Source organism: Purpureocillium lilacinum (assembly GCF_023168085.1).
Source record: "Purpureocillium lilacinum CBS 284.36 DNA, scaffold_7, whole genome shotgun sequence".
Classification (NCBI taxonomy): Eukaryota; Fungi; Ascomycota; class Sordariomycetes; order Hypocreales; family Ophiocordycipitaceae; genus Purpureocillium; species Purpureocillium lilacinum.
In genome coordinates this window covers 1,583,666-1,596,766 of record NW_027072117.1, presented here as the reverse complement: position 1 = coordinate 1,596,766, position 13,101 = coordinate 1,583,666, and the positions used below count along the sequence as shown (strand labels likewise).

The 13,101-nt window shown below is 59.7% G+C and overlaps 4 protein-coding genes across 4 annotated transcripts; 3 read left to right on the top strand and 1 right to left on the bottom strand.

Annotated features, from left to right (window-relative positions):
* Positions 1 to 103: 103 nt before the first annotated feature.
* PLICBS_009378 (uncharacterized protein) lies at positions 104 to 2,058 on the top strand (the record flags this gene model as incomplete). The annotated part of the gene is made up of 2 exons (XM_018324993.2): positions 104 to 602; positions 650 to 2,058. The coding sequence occupies 2 exons, from the start codon at positions 104 to 106 to the stop codon at positions 2,056 to 2,058; spliced, it is 1,908 nt and encodes a 635-aa protein (XP_018176387.2).
* A 725-nt stretch (positions 2,059 to 2,783) lies between these two features.
* On the top strand, positions 2,784 to 3,648 carry PLICBS_009377 (C-8 sterol isomerase; the record flags this gene model as incomplete). The annotated part of the gene is made up of 3 exons (XM_018324992.2): positions 2,784 to 3,150; positions 3,203 to 3,229; positions 3,311 to 3,648. 3 exons carry the CDS (start codon positions 2,784 to 2,786, stop codon positions 3,646 to 3,648), a joined length of 732 nt encoding a protein of 243 aa, XP_018176386.2.
* Positions 3,649 to 5,834: 2,186 nt separating this feature from the next.
* PLICBS_009376 (uncharacterized protein) lies at positions 5,835 to 7,884 on the top strand (the record flags this gene model as incomplete). The annotated part of the gene is made up of 3 exons (XM_018324991.2): positions 5,835 to 6,129; positions 6,187 to 7,068; positions 7,130 to 7,884. 3 exons carry the CDS (start codon positions 5,835 to 5,837, stop codon positions 7,882 to 7,884), a joined length of 1,932 nt encoding a protein of 643 aa, XP_018176385.2.
* A 418-nt stretch (positions 7,885 to 8,302) lies between these two features.
* PLICBS_009375 (uncharacterized protein) lies at positions 8,303 to 9,670 on the bottom strand (the record flags this gene model as incomplete). The annotated part of the gene is made up of 1 exon (XM_018324990.1): positions 8,303 to 9,670. One exon carries the CDS (start codon positions 9,668 to 9,670, stop codon positions 8,303 to 8,305), a length of 1,368 nt encoding a protein of 455 aa, XP_018176384.1.
* Between the last annotated feature and the right edge of the window lie 3,431 nt (positions 9,671 to 13,101).

The following is a 13,101-nucleotide window of genomic DNA, read 5'->3' as shown; positions in this document are numbered from 1 at the left end:
AACCGCCCGCGTCTACGCCAACGACGAATCTCACGATCGCCTCACCTCCCTCGCGCGCGCGACCTCTACTCGCCGACTCCCACTGCCCACACACACACACACAATGGCCGCCTCCCCGAGCTCGGTCGCCGCGACGTCGGACATTGAGCCTCCGAGCTCTCCGGCTGCCAACGAAGGCAAGTCCTTTGTCTCGCGCGCGGCGTCCGATGACGAGGACACGCGGATGGCCGACACGCCCGAGGTCGGCGAGCGGCCCGCTAGAGGCCGGGGCAAAGGGTCCCAAAACAAGGACGGCCAGCAGCACATTGGCAAGATCAGGCACCTCAAAAAGGAGGACGGCGAGCCTCTCTGGCGAGAGGACATCCAATACGACTTCCTCAAGGCCGTCTTCGACAACGAGCAGAAAGTCTTTACCAACTCATACGACCCCGATGGCCTCGGCAAGCAGAATTTTGCCGACCTGTACATCGACACCATGTCGCGAAGCAGCAAGACGAGCAAGGTGCTTCGCGACAAGCTGCTTAGTGATCGCGAGGCCGCCAAAGGCATGGCCATGGTGTGTTTGCTCGTCAACGTCGGCAGGATGAACACTACGCTGAACTGTGAGTAACTACTGTCACCAGCTGTCACCACCGTCTAACATTGCCAGTCTTTCCTGAAATGCGCGCTCAACTGCGCACGTACCACGCGATTCCCTCTCTGCAGGCGCATCAAGACCCTCACGCCTACAAGCAGCTGCAGGACGCGCCCAGACTGAAGTCGATTCTGAAGGGCGGAGCAGAGGACAGGGAGGAGCCGAACTCGCTTGACAAGATCAAGCGGATCGACGACCCGCCGCGGACAAATCCTGTGAACCTCATCTTTGTCATGTGCAGCGGGGCACAAAAGGTTGCCGAGCTGCACTTTCCAGACGACCACGAGTTCCACGACCTCATCATGAAGACCAAATATTCCAGTGCATCTCGTGCCCGGGCTTTCCTTTGGCTCATGTGGTTCTACCTCGAATCGGACTTCACAGAGGAGGGCTGCGAAGAGAACCCGTTCGGTCCGGGTGTCGACTACGGCCTTGACGTTGCAAACCAGGGTGTTCCCGAGCTGGAGCTGATGTCAGACGAGGAAAAGGCCAAGGAGAACGTCGACACGCAGGAGGAAATTGAGTTTGGCCGGGAGAAGCAAAAGACGCGTGCCAAGATCCTGGAAGCCGACCAGGCTTATCTCAACGAGCGGGAAACGAAGCGTGGCAAGATGCGAGCACATCTAAACGACGATGGACCGGCCATTCTACCTCGCATCAGGCCCTCCAAGCATGAATCCGACATGGACAGCACCAGATCTACGCCGCCTCCCCGCGCACTCGGCAGAGGTGGGGGCCCAGGCCGACGAGGACTTCCCCTTAAGTATCAGATCTTCGAAGGCTCTTCGCCTGCCCGCCACGGTTCTGAGGGCGTAGTGGCCAGAAAGCCACGCCCGCCCACCGCTCATCAGCTGGCGGTGGAAAGGAACCGCAACGAGCGAGTCGAGTATATCCTGGATCGCGGCCTGCGCAAGCGGCACCACAAGAGCCGCAAAGTGCGCAGGCAGGACGGCGCAATCTTTCGGGCTTACAGGCGGCTGCAGGCTCAAGATGATCCCTTTGAGGACAGCGACGCCGATGACGATGGCCCGCATAACCTCCCCCTGCGTGGTGAGAAAGGGGCCACCGCATTCCGGGAGACTGGAATCGGCGGGCTGGCCCTCCTGAACACGGAAGACGATGACTATGGCGAGGAGGTCAGCTCCTACGCCGCTGCACTCCGGCGATCGATGCGGCGCATGACTCGCTGGAGAGGCCACGAACAAGAGCTCGGTATCGTGGCACCGGTCAAGAAGCGCAAGCTCAATGGCGAGGCTGCAAACGGCGAGGTCAAGGGCGCTGGAGCTGCTCCACTGGCAGCGAGCAACGGCGATGCGAATGGGGACGTTGCAATGGAGGACGTGGACGAGGTGGACCAGACGGCACTGCTGGACGACGACGACCCCGACAAGACGGAGATCATGGGAGACTCGGACATGGAGTGACCGATACAAGCCGGGACATGTAAAAGATGAGTTCGCTAGTGTACGAATACGAAGGACCAAGGGTTCGAGAAGAGGGCGGGGCGGAGTTTCGGACGGACAAAGGTACGGCGGGACAATTGCGATGCGAAAAGCGCCATGGATGTTGCTGCGGATGGAGGGGCCTCGAGAATACAGCTGGACGCTACGAAGTAGGCTAGAGGAGTCGGGCGTTATTGATGATGCCCCGGTACGGTACAAGGAGCGGTCAAGGAGATTTTATTTCTCGTCACTCAAGTTCTCGTCAAGGGGAGCGCGCCCCGTGTGTCACAAGCTGCGAATCTCGGGCCGGCCATTTGGGGATGACGACGGATTGCCCTCCGTGTGAGAGCCTCGGGGCGGCGGGCCGAAGCGGACGCCGCGGGCTGTCAGAGCGGACGGAGCGGATGGGCCCATCCGGAAGCTCGAGTCTCCGAGCGGTGAGGCGCGGCAGAACCAACTGCTCACTTGTCTCTCTCCCTAAACTCAAGGGATCGGGACGCGTCCAATGGCGAAGCTCTTATTCTGGTCGTCTTTTTTCAATTGACCTCTTTTTTGTTTCATCTTTTGTAGAGCTGCGAAGCTTGCTCTCGTATCTGTACCACACGTACACGGTTGTTGTGGCCTCCTTCCCTTCACCCCGCGTTCGTTACACGGTCGTGCCACCAAACGACACACACACACCCCTGAACCGTCCGCCATCGTCCACCATGCCCAAGAGCCAACAACAGCAGCAGCAGCAGCAGCAGCACCGCCCGCGGCAGGGCAAGGCCGCCGCCTCACAAGGCCCCGGCGTGGGCCGCCTCGTGGGCGTGCTCGCGCTGCTGACGGCGCTGCTCTCCTCGATGGTGTACCTGATGCAGCAGAACCTGGACAAGTTCTACGTCTTTGAGCTGGACCACCTGCACGACCTGTCGAGGCGGGGCATCGCGGCGCATGGCAACGACACCAAGGCCGTGGTCAAGTACATTGTCGACGAGCTCGCCGAGAAGGTGCCCGCGCATGTGAACCTCGAGGAGGAGTGGGTGTTTAACAACGCGGGAGGTGCCATGGGTGCCATGTACATTATCCATGCCAGTGAGTTGCCATCACGATGTTGCCGTTGCTTCGTGCTGATTAGGAATCGCAGGTATCACAGAGTATCTCATCATTTTCGGTCAGCCACACCCAACACGCGCTCACTGCGCTGTGAGCATCGTATGAGAAGCCCGAGCCAGTCACTAACACGATCCCACAGGCACCGCCGTCGGCACAGAGGGCCACACGGGCCGGCACACGGCCGACGACTACTTCCACATCCTGTCGGGCACGCAAATGGCCTACGTGCCGGGCGAGTACGAGCCGGAGGTGTACCCGCAGGGCAGCATGCACCACCTGCGCCGCGGCGTGGTGAAGCAGTACAAGATGCCCGAGAGCTGCTTCGCGCTCGAGTACGCCCGCGGCTGGATCCCGCCCATGCTCTTCTTCGGCTTCGCCGACGGCCTGTCGAGCACCCTCGACGTGCAGACGCTGTGGAAGACGACGCGCATCACGGGCCGCGAGATGATTTCCAACCTGCTCAAGGGGAAGCTGTGAGCTGTGAGCCGAGAAAGACGGGTGCGAAAGGATGGCGACGGCGACGGGCGACTTTCCAGAGAGTTGTTCCGTTGCCCCTGTAGAAGCAGAGTTTCGGACTGTGGGTTGCCAAGGGCTTCGCGCCGCCTGAAGGATTTTGGATAACCCTGCCGGCGTACAACTATAGCCGGAAAAGAGGAGGTGTACTACCATAATGTGTTAATGCGGATGGGGACAGAAATGGGTCGGGTAGAGCAAAAGGCCCTGCCTCCATGTTGTACTAGAAAGCAATGAAGCAGTGTCAGTGACTTCTCTTTGGGAGGCATCGCATCGCATCGTGCATTGCGAGCAATGCTCCAACAAAGGGGAGCCAGTCTCGTATTTGTTGGCACGTGAAGTGTATAATTCACCCCGACATGGGCGTGAGTGCCTAAGGCATGTTCTCGCCAGCTAATTTGGCCGATGTACAGGCGCGGCTTCGCCCCAGGCAGGGCAAAGGCTTGATCTCCAGTCTGTGTCCCGTTGCACCGAATCTTTCGGTATCGCCATTGACAGGAAGGGTCGCCTTGACCGCGACGGAGGCGCGGCAATGCGGGTACGGCTGCGGTAGCTTAAAAAGGGGGGGGGGGGGGGGGGGGGGGCACATAATGTTGTCTGAGAACAGGCTTCTGGACGCTGCATGGTTACGGAGAGCGGCGAGGGGCGCAAAGGGACGGGATACACTCGGCAATATCAAAGTCAAACGCCCGAATGCCATGCACCAGATGGGGAGGTAGGGGCTATGGCACGCACCTGCTCAGCTACTGCCGTCATATACGTGCCATGGCTAGGTACGTAGAACAGAGTACCCCAAAGCAACCTACAGAGCTTGAAGTACATTGTAAATTGTGTGTACCTCTCCGGTTAGCCCTGAGCTGTCGAGGCAAGAGCAACGCAGTTGTCAGTTTGACGGCAATGTTCATCTGCCTCATCCATCATCATCCCCATCCTCCCAATCGCCCAGTTTACCGTCCGTTCTCCCCTCCATCAAGCCTCGCCACTGCTACACAACACACTCAACGCATGACTGCCTGTTGCGGGGTCCACGATGCGGACTCAGCAACGATGGTGCTGGTCGAACGGGCCCAGACTCTCCTCATGAATGCGTGACCTGTCGTGGACAGCAATTCCTTGCTCCGGTTCTCCGGCGTTACGGACTCGACTCGACTCGACTCGGCACGTAAGCGGGCCCGCGTGCTCACATCTTAGCCAGGGGCCACTTCATACCCGCTCGAGAACTCAGCTCTGACGGAAGAGGATCCATATATTGGCCCTTGGGCCCTCCGGAGCATTAGTTCCCCAGGCAAGCTTCCCAAGACGGCATTTTGACTTTTTTGGCTGTCATCCTTGTCGAGCCCTGCTAACTTGTCTCCGACATCCTGGTCTATCCAGAGACCAACTACCATGCCCCGGTTTGCCCGCACTGCATGACAAGCGTCCCGTTCCGGATGCTCCAATGCGACCTGGATATAGAAATCTGGCCGTTCGCTGATGCCAACAAGCTCAAATGTGAGCGCAGCATGCGCTGAAAGAAACCCCACTGGCGCAGCTTGATGTCTTCTCGTTGATGCTGCTGCAATTGGAAGTATGGCAAGGCCATGCGGTTCGGGGGCCCTGCCATCGTGGTATTCTCTTGCACGAATGGCGTCTCCTGCGACTTGGTCTAGCGGCCAAAGCCAGGCTGCGAACCAAACACCGACTCCGGATGAAATTACTCAGTGCTCTGTTGCTTCATCAGAAATATATCACAACATGGATGTATCCTCAACTCTCTTTCTTGTCTTGTCTGGCGCGGCGAGTGCCCCTGACGTCCGACAAACATACTCAGACTCCGCACCCTCCTCCTCGTCAACCTAGGCATGACAGAGGTTTGCCCCGAAATACTACACATTGACCACTAGAATCCTCAGCTGCAGAGACTGGCAGCTACCAGGACCCCTGCTCAGAATAAATCAGAAGGATGCTGGAATGCACTGCGGGCACATTGACGCCCGTTTGTTAATGCTTGTTATCTGGAGGAGATATCGAATCCCTTTCTTGGATCATGCATGTATAAAGTCTCTGCCCCCGCAAGACGTCCCTGTCCTCTGGGGCAAGAACTCGCTTCTCAGTCTATTCCCCGTGCAATCCTCGTTGCTTCTATCCTGTGCCCTGACTTCCACTCCGCAATGCCCGCTGGGGAGAACGTCGAGCCCATCATGGCTGCTGCATTGCACCAAGAGGATATTGAGGAGAAGAAGATATCTCTTTCGGCCGCTCGCCACGGCCATCAGGCTATTTGTCGCGCGTCTGGTTTCCACCAAGATAGAGACGCTTCTGTCGCCGGCATGCTCGAACCTTTTCCCACCCCTGAAGAGCTCGCGACGCTCCGCCGAGTTCCTAACAAGATCCCGATCAAGCTTTTCACCATTGGCTTCGTCGAGCTGTGCGAACGTTTCTCGTTCTACGGGACCACCGCCATGTGTAAGCTGGCACAAAAGCGGACAACGGCGGGACTCAACTGACGACAAAGCTCGACAGTCACCAACTTCATTGAACAACCCCTACCCCAAGGCTCCGTCACGGGTGCCAGCTTGGAACAACCCGGGGCCATGGGCTTAGGCCAGCGTGCTTCCACGGGCATCACCACCTTGAACCAAGTTTGGCAATATTTCATGCCTCTTTTCGGCGCGTGGATTGCCGACGCCAAGTTGGGCCGCTACAGGACCATCACAACCGCTTTGGCCATCGACATTCTCGGCCATGTCATTCTCGTCATGTCGGCCATCCCTCCCATCATTGTCCGCCAGGGTGCGTCCATGGCACTCCTGATCATTGCAATCTTAGTCATGGGCATTGGCACGGGTGGTGTGAAGCCCAATCTCAGTTGCTTGATCGTAGAGCAGCTTGGTGAGCAGCACATGTTTGTGAAAAGCCTCCCGTCAGGCGAGCGCGTCATCGTCGACCCAGCCATTACCATCGAGCGCATCTACAACTGGTTCTATTTCTTCATCAACTTCGGGGCGCTCATCGGCGTGATCACTATGGTGTACGCCGAGCAGTACGTCGGCTTCTACCTCTCTTATACGCTCCCAACCATCATACTTGGCCTCGGGCCGCTCGTCATGTGGTGGGGCCGGAGTCGCTACGTCGGCCGCGAACCTGCCGGCTCCGTCCTGCTTCCGGCGGTGCGGACGTTCTTCCTGGCCCAGGCGGGTCGCTGGTCCATTAATCCCTATCGAACGTGGAAGAACATGAACGACGGCACCTTTTGGGAGAACGTGAAGCCGTCCAAATTTCCTCGTGGCACGCAGCCTAGCTGGATGACCTTTGACGATGCTTGGGTTGACGAGCTGCGCCGTGGGTTTGCTGCCTGTGCGGTCTTTTGCTGGACTCCCGTCTTCTGGCTATGCTACAACCAGGGTGAGCATATTAACCTTCGCCGCTATTTCGAAAGTCCATCGGATGCTGACGATCGCACAAGTCAACAATAATCTCATCTCTCAAGCCGCCGTCCTGCAACGAGACGGCGTCCCCAACGACATCCTGTCCAACTTGAACCCCTTCTCCCTCCTCGTCTTCATTCCGCTCAATGACTTCCTGATCTACCCTGCCCTCCGCAAGGCCGGCGTCCGCCTGACCCCCATCAAGAAGATCACCTTGGGGTTTTACGTCGGATCGTGCGCCATGATCTGGGCCGCCGTCGTGCAGTACCACATCTACCAGAAGTCCGTCTGCGGCAGGTACGCCTCGGGCAGGATGTGGAGCGAGGAGAAGCAGGACATGGTCAAGTGCCCGCCCGTGGATATCAAAGTCTGGGCCCAGGCCGGCTCCTACGTCCTCATCGCGCTCTCCGAGGTCTTTGCCTCCATCACGGCGCTCGAGTACGCCTACTCCAAGGCCCCCAAGAACATGCGCTCCATGGTCCAGGCCCTGGCCCTCTTCACGACGTCCTTTTCCGCCGCCATCGGCCAGGCCTTTGTCGGGCTCTCGGCGGACCCTCTCCTCGTCTGGAATTACGGCGTCGTCGCCATCCTCGCCATCGTTGTCGGCACCTGCTTCTACTTCCACTTCCGTGCCCTGGACATCCATGAGGATGACCTCAACGAGCTTCCCGAGGGCACCGTCGGGATCAAGGTGGACATGGAGTCCCCATATGCGTCCAGGGGCGACGAGAAGCGCGACTCGAACAGAAAGCCGGCCGTTTGTGCTGTCCGTGGTGGCGTTGGAGATATGTAGGTACTGGGTCAGGTAGTCGCTGCGGCTACGATAGACTTCAGCTCGTTTGTAGTCGATCTAAGAGACAGGGACCTCAGCGCACCAGCCTCGGAATCCCTTTTGCCTTACAAGTAGCTCTCACTTGTTGTCCGGCTTTTGGTCCTTTGGGTCAACAATCCGCCTCGTCGGCTCACATGAACGGCAACGAGTTGCAGGTTGCTCTTAGGGGCGCCAATGCCTTTATTAAATGCAAGCTATATCCTTCCTTTTTTACCACCTTTTCCAGCCTACTCAAACGCCAAGGCACCCGCTAAAGCCAATCATGGAGGCGACACAGGCACTGAGTGCACGAGCGGCTCATGCCCTCGACTGCCCTGCCGTGCTCGCTCCGTACTCCGACACATGCGACTTGACCGCGGCAGCCAACAGCTGCAGCCCCCTAGGCAAGCCATTGCTCCTCGTCTCGCTTCAAGCCTCTCATGACCAGGCCCTCGTCTTCTTCATCGCTCTCCTCCTCGTCATCGTCGTTAAGTCGTAGCTGCTCCACGTGCGTAGCAGTCGCCTGGATCTTGGCCTCGTGTTCGTCGTCATCAAACATCCATGTAAGGCCGTTGGCCTCCTCCTCGAGTGGGAACATCTCTCGGGCATATTCCTCGAGTCCACGGGGGCCTTCCCAAAGCTCCAAGGCCTCCGCAGGACAGCTGGCCTCGAGCTTCGGGTCGCCGAAATACGGCGGTTGCTTCTTGGGATCGGCCTCGTCTGGCTTGAACAGCTTTTCGAGAGCCTCAAGTTGCTCCCGGTAGCCTGTCGGGATGCGGACCTTGAGCTCTATCGGGCCCCGCACGTAATGGACAGGGCGCCCCACGCCACGTGAGAACAGCCTGCAGGCCTCTCTCGGCGTCAGGTACTCGTAAGCGAGCGCGATACGTTCGCCATTCCACTTGGAAACGCCGTCTTTGAAGATCTGCACGACCGCCGGGCCGACATCGTGTTCCGCATCCAGCCAGGGGAGCTTGACGTCCTCGTGAAACGGTGCCTGCCAGATGAAGGAGCCGTCCTTCTGCAGCTCCATGCAGAAAAGCGGATACAGCAGCGAGGTAAAATTGTTGTTGTAAATGCCCGTGTAGACGAACGTGGCGGGCAGGCCCAGCTTTCGTACGTAATCCTCAACCTTGTGCTTCGCAGCCCAAAGTGGTAGTGACGGCCATTCTTTGCTGTAGGCCGCATGATCGGGCATGGAAGAATAGACGTAGTGCTGGACGCCGGCCTTCTTAGCGGCATCTGCCAATGCCATCCCGATTTGGAGCTCGTCGCCATAGAAGGTCGTGTTTATGAAGGCAAGCTGCGCCCCGCGGAAGAGGCTCGAAATGAGCTCGTGGTTGACGCCGACGCCGGAGATTGGGCCATTCTGCGTGACGTCCTTATTCGCCTCTGTGGGCTCGTGCCTCGTGTAAAGCTCGCCAACAAAGACGGTCACGTTAGGATTGGCAGACACCTCGGCCGCGACGACGCCTTCGAGATTCCTCAGCTGGGCGCGAACGCGGTAGCCGACAGCGGTGGCAACCCGTATAAGGGAAGCCGCCTGCCTGCCGCTGGCGTTGATGATGGCAATCGTCTTGTTTGGGGATGACATGAGCCTTTTGGGCGGGCGGAAGGTCAGGGAGTTGTTTCTTGAGCCAGCAAGAGGCGACGCTTCGGAGTACGAAGATCGGGAGTGCTTGTGTTGTTTGCGATAGCCGTTTGCCTGGTCTTCGGCGATGTGGATGGGGATGCTTCCCGTCATGGAGGCTGCGATTTGAGCAGGCATGGTTCAATCGTCGATATGGTCCGCGTTAGAGGGCATCAACGAGAGGACGGGGAGGGGACGGTCTCTCGAGGATGAAGTCTTCCAACGGGCGAAGCCGCCGTGATTTGAGCGCGACAGCCTGCCCGCGATCAACAACGGCCCGTCGATGAATGCCTGTGGGGGACCGTCCGGGAGATCAGAGGGCCGCCGATGCCATCCAAGGCGCTGGGACACGACGGAGGGTCTGTACGTAAAACGAACACACGGCGGTGGGCCGGGGACGAGGGGCAGGAGATGGCCTGTCGCGCAATGCAAGCAGCGCAGCACGACGCAAAGCAGGGGTGTCTGCAGCGGGGAGGTGGTGCTGGAGTGGCCCTTGTCTTGTGTCGCGTCTGATGATGGTGGTTGGCGGTTGTTATACACCGCTCGTCGGCCTGATAAGGCGGTCCAAAGGTGTCGGGAGTGCCGATATTTGAAGGTAAGGCTCAGGCGACCTTGATAACCTGCTCGGGGCTGATGCGACGGCAGGGGAAGACTCGGACCGTCGCGGTGGCTTCGCAGCGAGGGGCGAGATGCGCAGGATGGTCGATCGTGCAGCAAACGGTCGTGGCGCTTGCTTGAGTCGCGTGTCTCGTGCTCCGACTGAGGTGCTTCTATCGTAGGAACTGGATGCGCGCAACGCAAAAAGTAACGACCAAGTTTTCGAGGGCCGTGCAACGACACAAGGTGTGGTGGTGGGGTCCGGCAAGACACGGCGCGGAACTCGGCGGGCACAAGGACCCAGGTGATGCCGTGAGTCGGGCTTTGGATCGCGCGAGGCAGTGGCTCTCAGCGCCGCTGCAGAATATGGGGTCGCGGCTTGTGCAGGATGCCAGGGAAGCGACGAGCAAAAGACAGAAGTGCAGTAGAGGAGAAGATGAAAGGGAGGAGGAGGCGGGAGAGGTCGCGCAGGAGTTGGGGAAGCCAGAGCGTGCGGCGCACCTGCCTTGATAGCTGCCCGGGACCGGACCGGAGTCAAGGCAGAGACGAGACAGTGGAAGGTGCGACCCTGGGGCGGCGACAAACGGCAAACTGGAAGCAGCGACGGGACGGACGCAACCCTGGAAGTACAGGTACGAGTACAGGTACTTGTGTGTGGACAAGGGCGAGTACCAACGCGCGAAGACGGGAATCTCGAGGGACAAGGACGGCAAAAGTACCTTGGACAACCGCGAACGCCTCGACAAGGGGACCAAGGGAAGCGCCACTGCGCCCGCTGCACATCTGTCGCGGGGGAGGGGGCCGGCGGACAGCAGCGCTGGATGTCGACGGGCACCAAGAGTAAGGCCAAAGGTACAAGGTACGCGGCGAGTCGTGCCCGACGAGTGGGCAAGATAAGGCCTGGGTCTTATCAATGATGTGAGTTGCCCCGCGAAAAGTCTGATCTGCTGAGGGCAGGCGCTAACGAGGACCGGGACCCGAGGCGGCGCAGTTGCAGTGGCAGGCGGAGGGGGGGGGGGGGGGGGGGGGGCCAACGTCCAGGTTCTATGTTGGAAGGGTTAGAGGGGGCATTTGGGGGCCCAGGGCCTCCTGCCTGCCCCCGATGCCCAAGGCCGCTACCTAGGTACGGAGGGGCACCTCGCCGCGGGGCCCGCAGGGCTCCTCCCTCCCATCGAATTGCCCTGTTGACGGGCGGGCGATAGCTGCAGCACGCCCGTTGATTACTGTGTCGTGCCGTGCATTCCTGGTTCCAGTGGAGGACAGCACAGGGCAACAACTGGAACCTGGAGGGCCGGCTCGGTGGGGGATTCGAGCGCAGCATCCCGCTCACACCCCCAGACTCCTCCTCCAAGCCCGCCCACTCTCCCCTCTATCCCGGATATCAACACGCAGCGCTGGGCCTCACCCCCCTCTTCAAGTCCCCGCCTACTTCCGCCAGCTTCCGCCTCGTCGAGGTTCAGCGTGCCGGCCAATGCGACCGAGGACGCGCCGCTTCGGCACAGACGAACCCTGTCCCTGCCGTCAGTTCGCCGTCCCTTGCGGATCGGGCCCCGGGCCAGGCCACAGCGTCCGCCCACAGCGTCCACCACATCACACCACCAGAGCGAGGCCTCGTGACCATCACGGGCCACTGCACCGCCGATGCAGCGCAGCGCGTTGGACGCTTGTCGTGTGCAAACAACTGGAGGCGTCGGTGCGACGGCGAACAGTCACTCGCCTGCGACTGAAGCTCGCCCAACGAAGGGCCGAGGCGGTGCGCGCCCGGTGCCGGAGGAAACCATTGCGGCGCTTGAGCATGTCTCTGATGCAAGAGAGACCTGCAGAAGCCCTCTGAGCGCGACAAGCCGAAAGCCACTTACTAACCCGTGCTCGAGGGCAAAAGAGAAGCGACGAGCCTGCTCGCACAGCAGATGCTAGACCCAAAAGAAACGCCGTCCTTCGATGCCGCGGGTGGCTCCCATGGCTCCCCGGGCAGCCCATTGCGAACAAGTCCGGGGCTGGCCAATCGGGCCATTGACAGTCGACGGACAGACCGCGATCTCCCTTTGTCGCGGAATGCGTAAAGATGGTTTCCCATTGTGGCTTTAGCCACCGATGATTGGTGACGCGAGCGCAAACCCAGGTTTCGCCATGGACTCATTATGCAGCGCAGAGCGATACTGTACCAGTGTACTTGCAGCACGTCCCTCGACAGAGTTTAACGCAACTCCGCGGACGCCGCATGAGGCACTGCAGGAATGCGCCCAAGCACCGCGGCATGGCCCTGTTTAGTCGGCAGGGCTTATCTGGCGGGTGCACGGGTTCCGAGCCTTCTGCGATCGCGTCGAGACGGCGGGGCGCGGGGGTCACTCGACGCGACGCTTTGCGATGGCAACCACCAATGAGGCTCTGGACAATCATGCATGGACGATGGATTGCATTGCCGCATTGGAACGACTCAAACCGCAAACGACGACGACTGTCCTTTGGCACCCAAGAACGTAATGCTACGGTACAGACAGTACTCTACTCCGTAGTCGTCTCGGCAATTGCGTCGTCCATGTGACCGGCCTCGCTCGGGACCTCTCGGTGAGCCAACAGTAAGTAGGCCGACGCATCGCAACCAAGGTCTGCCCCTGCATGCCGGCACCGCGACTTGGACGCACCCGAGTCTCTGTACAGGTACGCGAAGCCGCTCGTCAAGGACAACCCGGACGGCCAGCGTCGACGGCAGAGCCTCGTTGCTGCAACGTGCCCATGGTGCGAGACAGGCGTGGGTATTGCCGGCGTTGGGATTAGGTAAAACTTTGGCGGTGCTCTCCAGTCAGAAAGTTTTGAGGCCATTTTATTTCTCATCCACCTTACGAACACCTTCTCCAACTGATTTGCCCACTGGCCGCCGTTCACCCACGTTCCCTCCAGCCCCCCCGCGAGGCACAAGTCGGCACCTTCGTGGCGCCTCGAGGTCACCAGACTCGCCCGCCCCGTCGTCG